The 18,059-nt window shown below is 37.0% G+C and overlaps 1 protein-coding gene across 2 annotated transcripts; it reads right to left on the reverse strand.

Annotated features, from left to right (window-relative positions):
- Nucleotides 1–11,311: 11,311 nt before the first annotated feature.
- On the reverse strand, nucleotides 11,312–17,340 carry polr3glb (RNA polymerase III subunit GL b). Of its 2 annotated transcripts, none has more exons than XM_082148941.1 (8): nucleotides 17,146–17,340; nucleotides 16,802–16,912; nucleotides 15,161–15,290; nucleotides 14,342–14,410; nucleotides 13,562–13,618; nucleotides 13,034–13,104; nucleotides 12,799–12,915; nucleotides 11,312–11,884 (listed from the first exon to the last, which is right to left on the reverse strand). In XM_082148941.1, the coding sequence occupies exons 2-8, from the start codon at nucleotides 16,907–16,909 to the stop codon at nucleotides 11,798–11,800; spliced, it is 639 nt and encodes a 212-aa protein (XP_082005067.1). In that variant the 5' UTR covers nucleotides 16,910–16,912; nucleotides 17,146–17,340; the 3' UTR covers nucleotides 11,312–11,797. The 2 variants fall into 2 exon arrangements, with proteins under 2 accessions (XP_082005067.1, XP_082005068.1); XM_082148942.1 differs by having other exon boundaries at nucleotides 17,290–17,339.
- Between the last annotated feature and the right edge of the window lie 719 nt (nucleotides 17,341–18,059).

Below are 18,059 nucleotides of genomic sequence, written 5' to 3' on the forward strand. Positions count from 1 at the left end.
ATACAATCAAGTGTCATTGAACTTATTATCTATCTATCTATCTATCTATCTATCTATCTATCTATCTATCTATCTATCTATCTATCTATCTATCTGTCTGTCTGTCTGTCTGTCTGTCTGTCTATCTGTCTGTCCATTCATCTGTCTGTCTATCTGTTTACTGTATATCTGAGTACTATATATTATTGCACACTGTGAAATTTTACAGTCACTGTACTAAGCATATGTAGTTTTGTTTTATGAAACATATGGTGTGTAAGTACATTAGCACAGAGTCTTGTCTACATTCTTGGCATGAGGATGAATGGAGAGCAAAGGTTGATAGCAGGAAACAAAACAAATAGCAGTGTTATGAGCACCTGTTGTGTATCTGTAGGGGAATATTTTCTGGCTGGAAAATATTCAAGAGCTATTTACTCAATGCACTTCCATCCATGGGCCTGTGTTCAGAATAGCATTCCAGTTACGTAATTCTAATCCAAATAGGCAAAGTGAACGTGCTGGTAACTGAACACTCGCTCACCGGGCAGATCATACCATGTATTTTACAGTACCTACCTACAGTTTACTGCGATTATTGTGTGTTTTATCATATTTTTGATTGTGCACTGGGATCCAAAAGTCCACAAGTGAAAATGCTTATATTTACTATACTTTTAGTTTTATTGGGTAAACTAAAAATATTGCTAAATGAATATATGCAATACAAAAACATTAAAGTGCAAGCATTAAAATAATACGTGAAGATATTCAGAAAGGAGCGGCCCTGTCCGCGGACATCCGTGCAGGACTGCATGCGTGCAGGGATGGAACCGAGTCAAGGCCGAGATCAGCAATCCTGGAACCATTAAATCACCAGAAACCTGAAGCGGCTGTTTACCCATGGTGCAGCTGTTCCTCTTTATAGAGCGCTCTCAAAAAGGATTTGTATCTCTCCTGACCCCCCTCTGTCTCGCTCACGTACTCGCTCCATTTACAGCTCTTGAACTTGAACCTTGCTCAGAAATCCATGCAGATACAAGATTACTCGTCTTCCCTTGATTTTTCTATATATGCTTCTGTAAGACTGGAGTGAATTGTGTAATGCCATTGCATATTGTGTGAGACAAATACATCAGTGGTTGAAGCCCACTGCATAGGTCAGATAGGGAGGCGTCTCTGAACCTGTGCTGGCATTTTTCACTCTTTGCATTTGCTGAGGAGTTTAAAGTGAAAATGTCAGACAGTCCCACTAAACAGAGATGCAAGGCTGCATAGATTTATTCACATGCAGTTAGGGTTGGGCATCGTTTGAATTTTAGCGATTCCGATTCAGATGCTGCTTATCGATTCCGATAAAATATAAAATAACACTGCACTTTATAAATAAGATACACATTACCAATATGGTTACAAAAGTATTCAGTCAAGAACAGCAAGTGAATTTTTTCTATGTCTTTTGTTATTTGATTAACGTTATGATAGTGACGGCAGCAGGAATATTAGGCTGCTGTCACTTTAAGAGCTGCATGGATCCAATATACAGACTACAGTTATGCGTTTTCTTTGTCAACTGTTTATGTTCACTTAAGATATAACCGGCTGTGTTTACGAGGATATTTGACATATTTTTGTGTGGATTCGTCCGTTCAAGTGCAAAAAGATGAACTCAGTTCAGTATCGAGTAGTATACAGTATGAGAGGTGAGTATACTGTGTGCACTTTTTGGATGTGTGCAATACAGAAAACAGCTTCTTGCGCTTGATTGATTTAAAATCACATTAAAATAACATTTTCTGTGCGCGCACTTTGGATGTGTGTGCAGCACTGAAAACAGCATGTGGGTCCTCTTGCGCTTGAATGGATTAAAGTCATTTTAAAATGCACAAAAAGGAATCAATAAGAGGATTACATTTTTTTTTTTTATAACACGTATCCGATTCCAGAATTGGAATCAATTTTCGATTCCAAACAGTATACAGTGTTTGTGTGGACATCTCATTGACTTCTATTTATGTTCAGTTAAGCTAATAATAATTAATTCACCTTAACTCTTACCATTACAGACAGCTTATGAATTTTGAAAAAAGTAATTTTTTTATAAATAAAAATATATCTATGTTTATTATTTAATTTAATGTCCTGTTTTATTTTATTGTATTTTATTTTATTTTCATAACCCAGTTGTCTTTGGTTTCTCCAGTATAATATGAGTGCTGTACAGGTCATCCTGCTGATGCTGCCTACCACCAAGGGACTCTATGCTATTATTGACAGGTATGAAATGAGCCTTAAAGTCCCAGATAAAAACAGATAAAAAGTTTTAAAGGGGTGGTGTAATGCCCTTTTCACAAGATGTAAAATAAGTCTCTGATGTCCCCAGTGTGTGTGTGTGAAGTTTTAGATCAAAATACCCCACAGATATTTGTATATAGCATGTTAAAGGTATACTTCACCTCTGGAAAGATGAATGTGTATTTATGTGTAGCTTTCTAGACTGAGAAAAGCCAGAAAATGTATTTTTGGCTTATGTGGATGAAAGACAACAACTCCCAGAATGCACTTGCTTCGCTGCCCTAGGAGGCCACTCCCAAGCCACGCCTACCGGTTAGAGAGCGCAGTTGAAAACAAGAAGGCTAGGCTACTACTGAGACTCCGTGACGAGTTTGCCCGGTATTTCGAGATCGACCAAAATGTCCGGGATTCGGCTTTTGCGTTCTACAGTCGCCATTCATCATGTTTACTGTGGCGAGTAGGACGAGGCTGAGGGCCACGGGAGAACGGCGCGAGGCCGGTGGCGTCATTACTGAGACGCATCGGTCTCCTATCTCTCACAGAGGAGCGGGAATTTTCTTAGCAATGTTAAAACGCATATCAACCGATCACTTGTTTAGCGTTCATGTAAACACTACATTCAGATTCACCAATTGGAATGAATTCAGTTAGATTGAAACAAAAGGTGTGCATGTAAACAATGAATGGCGACTGCAGAAAGCAAAAGCCGAATCCCAGACATTTTGGACGATCTCGACTGCCGGACATGTCCGGGAAAAAGAGGATGGTAACCCCTACTACTCAGCTTTCTCCTACTATTCAGCTTTCTCCACAGAACAAGAGCCTGTTAGCTTAGCTTCCAAAGACAGACGGCTGATACGTGTACATTCTGTGAGTGAGATCCCACCCTCTATGGGCGGGTTGAAAACATGCGGGACAGCCCCTACTACTGGCTGTAGTCTTTAGCCTCTGGCCAAAAAATCCTCAGATGACGCAAAATGACGATTTTTGCGTCATCGGAGGATTTTTTCCAGACAAAAAATACAGAAATCTCTCATCTCAGGGGGATATGAGGGTAGAAAGCACGGTAATTCGAAAATTATACAGGTTTTCTACTAATACAAAGCTTAATGCTAAATCCTGAAGTATCCCTTTAAAGTTGTCACTTTTTGAGGGTGAGCAAAAATGCACAGTTTTTGTGTGTGTCCCTTTAAATGCAAATTAACTGCTGCTCTCAGCTTAGGGGGCGGAGCTTCAAGAGCTCGTGTCCTTTTACCTCACACACACATGCACTGGAAATGTCAATGTTTATGTTTAAACTGGAGTCAGATGATGGAGAGACTCAAGAAGAAGTGACAACCTCTAAGCAACAGGACGTTTCTGAATGGTTAGTTGATGAATTTATGTAGCTTTTGTGTAGTTATCTTCTAGTCATTGATTAGCATATTCTGTCTTGATAATCTATAAATCGTGTTCAGGGGGCGGGGTTTATGTAAATTTAAGGGTTAGTGATGTCACTAACCCGGGAGGAATGTCATGTAGTCTCTACCAGCCATTTGTTGTAGTCCTTAAAAAACTATTTCTTTTAAAGCAAATATCTTCCTTTGCTTTGAACTTTGAGCGTTGTAACTTTGCAGATGTTGTTTATGCTCAAACAGCAACATTACACACTAACTAAAGTTAGAAAAGTGAAATCATAATCAACCACCCCTTTAAGAATTTTGGTAACCAAACAGTTTTGGTTCCCATTGCAGGGACAAAAAATAGAAGTGACAATGGAAGTGAATGGGATCCGAAACTATTTCGTTAACATCATTCTTCAAAATATCTCTTTTGTGTTCCGCAGAAGAAGAAGAAAAAAAAACTGCATACGAGTTTGGAACAACATGAGGGTGAATAAATTATTTTTGGGTGGACTTAAAAAACCAAAACCAAAACCATATTTCACCTTTCAAGGCACAGTATGTAAGTTTTGCCGCTAAATGTTGCTCATTCAAAACAAAAACAAAGGCGTAGCGTGATGACGCTGTGAATGAGCATGGAATCATGGGAGTTGTCATCTTCACCTCCACAGACGATGGAAAGGAATCTCACGGGACTCAGGCAGAAATCATGTATTATGTATTAAATTATTATTAATGTACTAAAGTTTTATTAATGTTACTGTGGTATGAAGCAGGGCGGGGCCGAGAGCCCGGGACATTTTCCGTTGCTGTTTTTATTATGCAACTCCTTTCGTTTTGTTGTTTATGGCTATTTTACGATTAAGGTTCTGTTACTCTGTACGTTCGCTCAGTGGCTGGTATGAGACTTGTTGCACATTGCCGTAAGCTAGATCGATATAAGAATATCATATTAACAAAAGCTTGATGACTTGTGTTGCTAAATGGCATGTGATTCATTTAAAAATACTGTATGGTGGAGAAAATGCTGTATTACTGTTACTACAAATAAAGCTCTTTCTGCCATTTTAGCCACTTGGCAAAATAGCATGGTCTCTGCAGGCATGGTACAAACATATTACTCACAGTAAATCAAGAAAACAAGAGTTTCAAACAATAAGACTAACATTGTTGAGCTATATAACAATGATTTGTTTTCTGTCGATAAAAGTATCCAAATAGTTCCTCACCTGTCTAATAAAACACATAATATATTAATTAACATAATTCATAATATATATATAGTTATGACAAGATATGTTTTTACATTGCTTTAACTTATCAAAATAAGTTAAGCAATTTTCAACTGTTTTTAATAAGTTATGCAAGATTCAATTTATTTTTAAGTCAGTTTAATGTAATTTAAGTTGAAATGTCTTGTAAAGTTGAATGTACTTAAAAATTTAAGAGAGCAACTTTTTTTCACAGTGTATGATGTAATTGACAGGCGATCCAATGACATTACACTGGTTAAAATAGCTGGTTTCTCTGTATTTAAACATTATTGAAAACATTTGATAATGATGTATGTACACAAGTAAACAAAATATATAACATTGTTTTTTTTGTGGATATTTCAATCCAAAAATCTTACATATTGTGATTTTAAAATGTTGTTTCGCAACAATGGTTTGTTTGTTTCCCTGAGGTTGGTTTCCCTGAAATATTTATCTTTGTATGTTTGAGCATTGCAACATAGGCTGAACCAATGGTGGGATTTTGGGGCGGGGATATCTGTTCTGGTACTAATGGCAATTGGTGGGAGGGTTTGGGGAAACATGTTTATTATTGTTATTGCAAATCTGTTTGGTGAAAGGAATGACACACTTCACCTTTAACATTTTAACACAGGGACGGGAGAGGAACTGTCCCTCCAAGAATCATTTGTGCAAGACTGTATGCGTGCTGGGATGGATCTACATCAAGGGCAACATCAGCTATCCTGGATACATTAATTAAATGAGAGAATCAGATACCTGATATGGTTGTTTACTCACTATATGCAGCTGTTCCTTTTCTTAGAGTGCTCTCAAAAAAGGATCTGTATCTTTCCTCACCTCCCTCACGTAATCTTGTCTCTCTCCATGTCTGACCCTTGAACTTTAGCCTAGTTTAGAAATCCACCCAAGTAGAACTGTTTTTACCAGTCTCTTCTTGATTTTTCTGTGAATTTGGTGACAATTGTAATTCCATTGCACGAGAAGAGCACCGGACACTGTGCCATTCATCACTCTTGCTTCTGTAGAGCATATTAAAATGAAAATGTCAAACAGTTACAGGTACCACCATAGTACTAATTATACCAGCCATCAGCTAATCTTTGCCATAATCCAGTTGTTTTAGATTACTGTTATGTGAGAGAAGCAGGATGTCCCGCTGACTAATGTTGTCTACTCCCAACAGGGAGAACGGGACTCTCTGCTGTGATTGACAGGTGCAACATGAGCCTTGGTATTTGTCTTACATGTGTGGCCTAGAATTTGAAGCATTTTATAAAATGCATAATAGAGATGATGTCCGTGAGATATGTTATTAATAACCCTGAGCTAGAGTAATGCAGATATTATAGACAATATTATAGCACAATAAGGACGGATAGCTTGCTTTATGAACTGCTTAAAATACCACAGCTACCCTACCGCTCATGCTTAGAGTTTGGTATTTGAACAAACCCCAAAAATTACACTTGGGCACATAAATTGTCTGGCACAGTTTAATGATGCCTCAAATCATGCATGTTATAAGTAACTGGGCTGAAATCACAATTATATAAACCGATTGAAGGACACTGAGGAAAGAGCCCAAGGGAACAGAATGGCATAGATAGAGAGTACTAGTGCTCTTATTTTGACTTATGTCACTATGCAACCACCTAGCAAAGCCTTACCAACTACCCAGAACAAACTAGCCACAAAACAATGTTTAAAATCAACAATTTTTTCTCAGAAAATATTCAAATGTAATGTTTTCGAGCAAATCAGTTGTTCAGATTTATTCAGTGATTCTTTCCGAAGGTACATCGCCAGTAGACGGGGACAGATTCCTGAGGTAGGCAACCTTTATGCGCAAACGCTGGCTTTACTAAGTAATTAGCTGCATCCGAAATTACATACTTCCCTAATATATAGTTGGCGAAAAACAGTATGTGACAGTAGAATTCACAACACAGTACAGTAAGAGTAGGCAAAAAGTACCCGGATAACCAATTACTTCCAGCGAGATTCTGAAGTGCGCATATGATGGACACTTTATCCCATGATCCCTCACCCACTCGTTTTCATTCACTCCTTCAAGTGGGCAATAAATGTAGGGAATAGTGAATGAGGGAAGACCTAATTCACAGCAGCGCCATCTTTGATTTTAACAGGAATGAAAGCGAGGCTGTGAGTGAGTCATCTCTTCATGGGTTGTACTGTTATTTAATGTGTTTTTTGATTGTTCAAAAACAGTCAGAGGACTGCTGACTAAACAAACACTGCAAAAATATCTTTCCAAGAAATTTAATTAGACAAAAAAAAAAAAAAAAAAAAAAAAAAATCCAGACAATACGAGCTGAGGAAATTAAAAGTGATGATGGAGCTTATACAGATTTTTACAGCGGGTGCTATTGAAAACATGGTAAGTCTATCCCTCACAGCCTCGCTTTCATATCATGGCGCTGCTCAGAATAAGGTCTACAGGAACGATTTCAAACACCGCCTTTTGAAACATTCAGTGAACAGTCCGGGTTCGTCCAAAGATTTTTTGAAAAACAGGTTCGGTCACCAACGTAATATCGCTAATACTTTGATTGCATTTGTAAGTAGCGTTGTAAGCGTTTTCTAAATGCATAAATGACTATGTAGATTTACACCAGACTGAATTTACAACGTTTGGATAGAGGCCAGTCTATTAAAAACTGAACAGGTTAGAACACACACACACACACACACACACACACACACACACACACACACACACACACACACACACTGTGTTGCCTTTGGCTTGCTCAGTTGGGGATATTTTGGGGATATTTAATTTAATTTTATCAATCAATAAATTCCTCTTGAAACAAACTTTGTTGTATTATTTTAATTTAATACTGTGAAGCTGCTTTGATACAATCTGTATTGTGAAAAGCGCTATACAAATAAACTTGACTTGACTTGACTTGACAGTTGACACACACACACACACACACTCACTCACTATCAAACAAACTTTATACGGGACAATCTTTGTTCAAGCAGCATTTTTAAATGTGAAAAAGATGAACAGATTATGTGGCTTCACGTGTTATAGCTGTAACTTCAGATACATTTCTTTTCTGATTCTTAAACTTACTTATTGGAACTGCATCAAAACAGTCCTGCATCTGTGAGCAAGAAATGCATTTCAATTCAAGATATCCTTGTTTGGGAGGAAATCTGGATGCTAGGCTAGCAGTGGCTATCATAGGCTACTGTCCATCATAGGCTACTGTCCAGGCAGAGTTGGCCTGAGTTTTATCTCAGAATCAGGTTTCTGTGACCTTTGCATCAGTAACAGGCTCATCCAGGGCTGGCTGACATCTTCAGCTGATGTTGTTGAATGCTGACTCACTTTTCTGTTTGCTGGTCACTGCATCAGTTGTCTCCTCCACAAAGCTTTCTTTAGCCAACATATATTTGGGAATGTAACACAAGAGATGTTCTATCATGTTAGCATTATATTTTAGCTCTGAACTGATCCTCTTGCTCATTCGAATGGGATGAGTGGTGTGAATGCAGATAAAGCTTTTACCATGCAGAGTGTCCTACAATCTCAGACCTTCAAGTGTCAAAAAGAATCATGTTCCTGGAATAAGTGTGTGTGGACTGAGTGTTTTTTTGTATGAAACTCAATTATTCACCCCTCTAGAGGGCAGGACAGGTTGGAAATTATTATGTAGGGTGCTTACGTTGCTTTTGTTTTCAGTACACCGCCATCCAGACGGAGCGCTGCATCCTAATTACCCGAGCTGAAGGACAGAGGCCATCTCCTCGCCTCCTTAGCTGGAATAACTGTCTCGGTAAGTGTGTGTGTGTGTTAGCTTTTATTTACTTTAGCTTAAAAGGATCCTCAGGGTATTCATGAGGCCTAGATGGAATTTCGATTGAAAATGTGCAGAATGGTTTTAAACATGATAAAACATGTTAAAGAGTATAGGCCTATTGTCTCATTGGTAGCTGAAAGCATGATTAAATTAGTCAAAGTATTTAATTAATAGCAATTGGAACTTCTGGTTTGGAAGTTTAGCGTCTGGCTGAAACCGCATACTCTTTGAGTAGGTATTTATTTTGAATAAGTAATTACTTCACAAGCGCTAAAAAAGTATGTTCTAAATAGTATGAATGTGTGTAGTATGGATGTAATCTGAACGTATACATTCGCCATGTGTTCATTATCATGTGGCCTACCATCAGCGTCAGTTGCGTCGCTTCACTGCCATTCATAAATCCTCTCCCGTGTCCTCATGGGATAGTAAAGAGTCCATCGCATGCACACTTCAGAATCTCGCCAGAAGTATTTGGTCGTCCGGGTACTTTTTACCTACTCTTTTATGAGTACTGTGAATTCGCACATACTACTCTTGTCGCATACTGTTCTTCTTCGCCTACTATATAGTAGGGAAGTATGTGATTTCGGACGCAGCCATGCACTCTGGGTTTACAAACCTTCTGCTGTCTGTGAGGTCATATGCTCTCTCTGCAGAGGAGCTGGAAAGTGCATTTTGATAATTGGGTTGGAAAAAATTAAGATTAACAAATTATAACCATATGCATGATTTTCAGAGATTTGCCTGTTTTTGATTTTAGTCTGTGAGGTGCAAGAAGAAACAAGGTAATTTTGTGCAATTAGTTGGTCATGTCTTTGCAAGCATATAGACTTGAACACATTTTTTACAGGGTGCTTAACTTAGACATGTTATTGGTTTGATGTAATTCAGTCTCAATGTAATGCAAAATGATTTAAAAAATAAAACCAGATTTAAAATTTTTTGTTTATCATCTGATTATCAGCAAATTTGCATGCCCCAATATATATATATTGTATTAAAACATTTAACTTAAAGGTGGGTTTTAATGAAATGAAATAAAACAAATTCTTAGCATTTCTCTGTTATAAAAACAAACAAAACTAAAGCTGTAATTATTTATCATTATATTTATAATATACTGTAAACACTGTAATATTCAACCTCCAAAATTCAGTTAAAATGGTTGACACAAAACATGCTAGAAAAGAAATATTCTAATTCAACAAATTAATATTTAATATATTAAACTGTTTGTACATTGCACGGCTGTAATCATTTATTAAGGATTGAGGGAAATGTGCATTATTTGAGCTCTAAATATTGGGGTATGTCTTCCTATGGTGGTCCACCAAAGTTTATGGTCATTGTCTGAAATGTTCTGCCACATGGCATTATTTCCTGAGCATAACCATGCTGTACATTATTATTGACATTTGGCATTAACCCTGAACTCAATAGTGTAGCTGTTGATTGTGCTGATTATTGAACGCCAGTTAACTGAGCTTTCTGGATTTGTAGTGTCTGATCGGTGTTCAGGGTGTCTAGAGTGAATATATCACTGCAGCGGCTTCATTTGACGGCTCTTATGTCAGTCGTCTCCAGCTGCTGTAATCTTCCACTGGAGATGAACTGCTCTCCGCTTCCTTGAATAAAAGCCCAGGCTTATTCCTGGAAGAATTCCCCTGTCTGTTCTCTGTTAAAGGACGCCTGAGTCAGCCACTAAATTCATCTTCAGCAAATTTGCCTAGCCAGCGGAGTGTTCTCGAGCTGAAGGGTCGCGTCTAGAACAATTCTTTCTCCTCTGCTGATCATTTGCTCAACAAAATATGTTTTTTTTTCTTTCTATTCTGATTCTTTTCAGGTGTTTCTGGTCAAATGATATTCCAGCTATTATCTCTGACTTAAAAGAAACATTCACAGCAAATTAAAGGTGATGAGAGACAGAGACCTGTGAATCAATTTAACCAGACATTTAAAGACAGGTATAGACTGTGGTACTTTAATTCCCTAAGACACACACACACACACACACACACACACACACACACACACACACACACACACACACACACACACACACACACACACACACACACACACACACACACACACACACACACACACACACACACACACACACACACACACACACACACACATTGTTAGTCAATTTTATGAAAGCAACTCTGATACTCGTTCATGATGAGGTGTGTTTATTTTTTAAATCTAATCTGTGTTCAGGAAAATTTATTTCAACGATTTATTCCTTAATAAATTAACTATATTAATTAATACAAATATATTAATTATATTTTTACAGAGCTTATATTTAAGATGCTTTAATCTGCTTAGATATTTCCAATGCTCCTGTTATTCATAAAAGGGTATATGATTATTTCAAGAAATAATCCAATTTAATTTTTTCAAGATGCAATTTCATGTTCTTCTGTAAGTGTTAATTTATCTGGGTTTTTGTGTGAATTATGATTACAAACGAATGTACCCAAACAGTGTGGAGGGAAATATCCAGCAAAGTTGGATATAAACCATAGAATTAGACTCCATCCATCAAAAATCTTACAAAACAGCGTGACTTTATCACATAAAATGGCAATAACATGAATATTTACAACCACTTGACTTAAGACTTTATAAAACATTACTTAATTATCATACAAAATAAACAATCTACATTTACTGGCGATTATCCAAAATCTAAGATGTATAAAAGCTATTCAGACAAATACAAATGTCTAAAACTTAGACTAAAACATACATATTTATAGGTAAGATTCTAAAAAATGACAAGAATATTAATTTACAAAGCTCTAAGAACGTATAGCTGCATTAAGAGAGAAGTTTTTGTTTCAGTGCTTTTCTCTGTGCCCTCCAACCGTGGCTCTCAGATTCAGAAGCTCTTCGTCAGCAATCAAACTCCCCTGCCAACCGATTGGAGGAGAGGAAGCCCACTGCATACAGATTTCAACATTAGCTGCCAAACATAATGATCCACCCCAGAACCGGTCCAGAGGAGGGTGCTGTGGAGCCACCGTCACCTGCTTCAGTAAATAGCTTCATCCATATTATCATCGCTTTCCCCTCCAAACTCCTCCTCATTGTCAAAGTAGGACATGACGTAATCTGTTTCCTGTTACACACACACAGGATTAACTGGTTAAAACTTATATTGAACATTGAGTCATTTCCTGCCGGTACTGGAATCGAACCAGCAACCTTTGGGTTACCAGTCGGACTCACTAACCATTAGGGTTTTAGGCTTTATGTTTTAATGGCAACAAAGTTGTAAAACTGCATTTAAAACAGAAAAGATTAGTAAGGGATTTATATAAATGTGTATTGTTTACTTCTGGAGGCTATAGTATAAAAACAGTGAGTATTTGAATGTTTATGGAGTCATTGTAAGAACATCACTCACTGTAACCCAGACTTTCCCCTTTTTTGGTAAAAGTCTAAATAAGTTTTTGTGGAAATCAACGTTATGCCACAAGTACTGCCAATCAGTTATTGTTAACTAAAACTAAAACTCGTTAATTGAAATAAAGCTGAAATTAAATAAAATATAAAAATGAGATGAAAAACTTGTATCACAAAATGGATCAGAAAAATGGCTTTGGCAACTTACAAAAAATAAGTTTTTAAGTTGAGGTCCTAAAATGGCTAAAACTAAAATAAAAATATATTAATGTTAACTAGTAATATAAAACAAACTAAAAAGCACATAACAAAATGACTAAAACTATCATTTTAAATAAAAACTGAAAAATAACACTGCTGTCAATTGAGCTTATCTTGTATTGAACTCAAAATATTCCTTTACGTTAGAATCAACTGAACTTATAACATCAAATTTACATTACAATTATGCATTTGGCAGATGCTTTTATCCAATGCGATTTACAATGCATTCAACTTCGACATTTTAAGTCATAAATTGCAGGCCTTTTTTTTTTTTTATCTCAACTGAGCTTTATTTTAATTTTTTTACATTCTCTGTTGATCAAACATGTTGGCTTAATATCACAAGAGAAAGGAATCACTTACGCCCTCGAATTCCTCTTCATCGCACTCCTCCTCTCCCTCGGCTTCTTCCTCTTCTAGCTTCTTTTTCTCTCCCTCCCCTTCATCAGAACTCCCTTCTTCCTCTTTCTGCTCTAGAGTCTGTACAGAAACACAGTTTGTTCATATGCCACAAATTTTTTATGGGAATGTGTAACAAAGTAGATTAAAACTCCTTATTTTTGAACGCATTACGCATTAATGGCAAGTATTTGTACACCTCCAGTTTGCGTATGATCTCCTCTTTGTCCACTCGTGGCTGTTTGGGTTGTTTGGGAACAGCTTGGCTTTCTGCAACCACATAAGCAAAGCATGTTTGTGACAGTGGAAATGACATCAGCAACATTCTCCCATAATAGCATCTACTCTTTGATCACAGCTCCTCTGACAAAAGCCTAAAAATAAACTTGTTTCTCCTGTTTTAGTGACAGACGCCCTTCAAGCCCAAACCTTCATCCCTCTCTCATCGTTCTCTTTCTCTCCATCCTTTCATTTTGGAGATGTGTGTGCAGCGCGGCTGAGAGCCGTCTCTCTGATTTCCCCAGAGACGCCGATGAGTCAGAGAGCGAAGCGCAGACCTGCCGGAGCGGTTTGTCTTTACACACTCATTCATGAGCACATCAGCCTCACCTGCTCCCTTATCTCGGCTTTAAACAGGAGCACATGTACGCACCCATGCTTTCTGCAGCAGAACACAGTGTCCAGTATTAGAGCATAAGAGCCAGTTAAGAGCATCAAACAAACTCACTGTCTCTCTGCGGTCTCTTCTCCCTCACGCGCAGCTCCTTCGGAAAACGCCTCCAGTCTGAAAACACAAACGGATGTAGAGGATCACACAAGCGTGCAAGTGAATCACTGCTGTTATTGTTAACTAGAACTATTAGAAACTATTGAAATAAAAGAAATTACAAGTATTAGATGAAAAACTTATTTTGAACATTGGTTTAATGCAAGTAAACCTCAGCATAATGCTTGTTACCACACAAAATCATTTCGATTCATCCCGCGTGCTCTTTAAAAAAGGCAAACGGTGAGGCACTTGGGGCCAATTTTTAGAGGATTTAAAAGCTGAAAGCATATAGTGAGGCATATAGTGAGGCATATAATTTCATAAAAGCACTTAAATTCATTTTCTGTTAGTACTCGTGTATTATTTGAGCTGTAAAGTTCTTTTTATCTTTTTTTTTTTTAATTCTTTTTTTTTACTGTTTTAGGCTTTTTGTAGTCATGGTTACAAAGTTGTAAAATAATTTTTACAAACTAAATTATAATTTTTTTATTAAATATGCATGGTCTAAAAAGTGCTAAAATTACTAAATGAATTAAAACTAAAACTGAAATAAAAATGATTTAAAACTGTTTAGAAATATAAAAAATTATCATTTTAAAATTACAAAAGCACATAAAAAAAAACTTAAATGTTTTTAATTAAATGTGTAAATATAAATACTAATTCAAAATATTATTTGAAAATATATAAATAATATTATAATAGCACTGAAGTGAATCACTGACATAAATCACTCACCTGGCTTCCATTCCAAACTGTTGTCAGTGGTTTCGTTTTTTTGGTACTTGTCAGAATAACGCTCCACATCTGTCAAGAGGAAAAAATAACTTAAAATTGCTAATCACTATAGACCTATTCATAAAAAAAAGGGAAGAAATCATCTGGCAAAAAAAAAAATCCCTGTAAATGTTAAAATCCTTGATCTTAGATTGTTTTTAAGTTTTTGATAAAAAGTAAAAATGTATTTAATAAATGATGCAGTCTCAGTCTAAAACTGTTTTAAAAACATTGGATTTTGTCTTCATTCAATCTGTAAGGCAAAGAAATGGAGGATGTCTTAAAGTCGGCACGAAATGGAAGGTACGATAGACTTTTCTTCCTATTGTGACATATATTCAAGCTTCTGGAATGAGTAAAATGTAGAGCGGGATTTGATTTTGTCCTTCAGGAATTGATTGTATCATCGGATGTTGTGCGTTGCTAACTAAACAGAGGCAGAGAGGCTGCTCACTGCAGAGCCAATGGGTGGAGTTGACGTCCAGCCCCTCCTCGCTGAACATAATGGGTGGAGCTATAAGGTCAAACCACACCCTAACCCTACCCATAACCCTATTATGGTTATAGAGCTCCGCCCATTAGGTCAGGAGAGGTGGAGCTGGACTTGGTCAAGAGAACAGACGTTATTTCGAGGGGGATTCCCTATGAATTAAAAAATAAATAATCATGTGCACAAATAAATCATTTATAATAAGCACCATAACATTCTGTAAAAAAAAAAAAATATCATGGTAACTTTATAGATGCCAGTAAAGAGTTCATCCTCTACCCTGAACTGACCTTTCTTGGGTGCAGCTGGACGGATGTAAAATGGAAGTGTCTTCATGGCTCCTCTGAACTCCTGTTTGAGTGCCAGCATGTACTCGGCCTCCTCACCCGCCTGCAGGGGCACCGGCTTCTGATCCAGAGGCTGAAACATCACACAGAATTGAGGAAGGACAGCTGATACACTTGTATAAGGGGTCTAACAAACACCAGCTTTGACAGTCAGCTGTTGACTGAATTAAACATTCCTATACATAAATGCGCTTTTAATAAGGGATATCTGATTCATTATGCTAAGAGTTTTTCTCAAAACTAACTTTTTTTGCGCTGACTTTTCAACTCATCACATGTTTCAACAATTCCCAACAACCACTTTTTGTTTTATTATGAACAGTATTTTTTAGAGTAATTTAAAACTTGCACTTATGTTCGTAAAATGTTTTGGTTGTGCTATCTTTAAAAGCCCACTGAACTGCCTTGAAAAGCTCAGCATTCAATGTTGACGTAATTGAACTTCCCACTGAAACAGGAAGACAGGGCGGGATATATCAAACAGCTCCTCCACCTTTTAAAAATAGTCATTAGCGTTATCACAGCTCAGCCAGAGCCGTTGAACTTGGAAAATCTGCAGTTACCTCCTAATCTAAATATATCTAATCTAAATAAAATATAGCATGCTGTGTAGAATTCAAATCAGATCCGCTCTGCTATCGTGTCTCTGGACCGGAGCAGACTGTGTGTGCGCTGCTGCGGTCCTCGTGACACTAACGTGAAACCAGACTTCATTCACCCTTATGGAAAACATATTTACACTGTCTGAATCATTCCCTAGGCCCTATATAGTGCACTGTGTGCCATTCACCATGTAGAAATAGTAAATGTGTGAACTGAACAAGTGACTAATTTCAGCCCAGCTTCAGTGTCTATTGATAATGTAGGGGGCGGGACTCTTTCAGTTATACAGAGCATTTGATTGGACAGAAAATCTGATGAGAACATAGAGAAATGTCATCAAAATCATTGATCTATATTGGCGGAATTGAGAGACTGCAAGTTTTGAATGCTTATATCTTCTAAATGTGAATTCTGTCATTGTTTTGGAGCACACTAGCTTATAGATAACCTTAAAGGTATAGCGGAGGATGTTTTACTTCCTGGTGGGTAACCTATACTATTGGTCCTCCTAACTGTCAATCATTCTGGTGAATCAATCAAACTTTTCAAAAAGTGGAGAGGGCGGGTCTTATCTAAAATTTGGAAAGATCCTCCGCTATACCTTTAAGCCAAACATATCCATACTAAAAGCCCAAAAACTTTTGATTTCATGGGGACTTTAAAAATAAATAGCACTTTAATATTTTGTTGTGATGACATTCATACATTTGGGCTGCTCTACATGTGACAGTTAAACTGGAGAAGTTGTTATTACTTGTGTTAGTAATATGTATTAGTTTACTAACACAAGTATAATGCATTAGTTGTGTGATTTCTGGAGCTCAACGACGCCAGGAACGCCTGGGTTCGACGTGCAATAATTGATGTGTATCTTGAATACAATGTAAGTCGCTTTGTATAAAATCGTCTGCCAAATACATAAGTGTAATGCAATAATTCATATCAGTCCGATGAGGTTTTATCTTATCTTGAAACACTCACAGGGAATACAGGGGTCGGCTGGACGGTGGACGGAGGGAGATTTTCTCCTTTACCGATTCCAACAATCTCCACAGAGAAAGTGAGCTGCCCTCTGCCCCTTCCTGCCATTATCTGAGACACAATCACCACATATCACATTTATACATAAGCTTGATTTATTTTATATGATTGATATGATTATAAATGTAATACTTGTCTGTGCACACTTCTATTCGGCTACAAAATAGACATTTAGACCAAACCAATGTAAATATTTTACATAATATATACACAATATATGTATGTATAAATATACTTTTATTAGTTTAGACCGAAATGTATTTAAACACGCCTCGTTCACTCACAGACAAAAAATGCGACGAAATCCCTCTTTTATTTATAACTTCATTTCATTGTGCCAAGCATTTATTGTATGATCCGTAAATATTAAACGCAGTTGTTTGTCATGTAAATTCATGGATTTTATTGATGTAGAGCAGTAAAATCACCCGCCAAATATCTGCATATTTGTTTTTGCCCGCTGCTGAAAAAGTTCCTGCCAGAAACGTGTGCTCGTTCACTTATGGTTCCGCGTCTGTCTGCTAAAAGGATCTAGTCTGAGTGAGTCTTGAAAAGCAAACAACTCCATTTAAAATCGATTATTTGAACAGCTCTGATGGTAGATTGTGTTTTTTCCAACTACATACAGTCAAAAGCTGATTTGTATTAAAACTATAACAAATCAGTAACTATATTTTAAACTTTTCTTCTTTTTTTATATGAAGGTAACGTTAAGCTGTCATGGTACCAGTTTAACACACACACACACACACACACACACACACCCACACACACACACACCCACACACACACACACACACACACACACACACACACACACACACACACACACACACACACACACACACACACACACACACACACACACACACACACACATTTTATTTAATATTTATTTTATTGTTTTACCCCTTTCCCAGGCCCATTTCCCCATCATAATATGTGGAAAAAAAACACCATAAATATGGATTCATTACTGAATTATTGAATTAATTATTATGAAACTGGATGAAAGTTTGTTATTATTATTTTGTATTATACATTTTTCCAAAACTACAAATGTCCCACTGTCATTTTTGATCACTACCAACTATTTTGGCCAATTTTGTGTACAAAATGTGTTTAAAAGAGATTTTCAAAATCAGTGCTGTTCCATTTCCTTCTATTCTGATGAAGCTGCTCACAGCACTTTTCTAGA

The sequence above is a fragment of the Leuciscus leuciscus genome (assembly GCF_965113295.1).
Source record: "Leuciscus leuciscus genome assembly, chromosome: 20".
Lineage (NCBI taxonomy): Eukaryota > Metazoa > Chordata > Actinopteri > Cypriniformes > Leuciscidae > Leuciscus > Leuciscus leuciscus.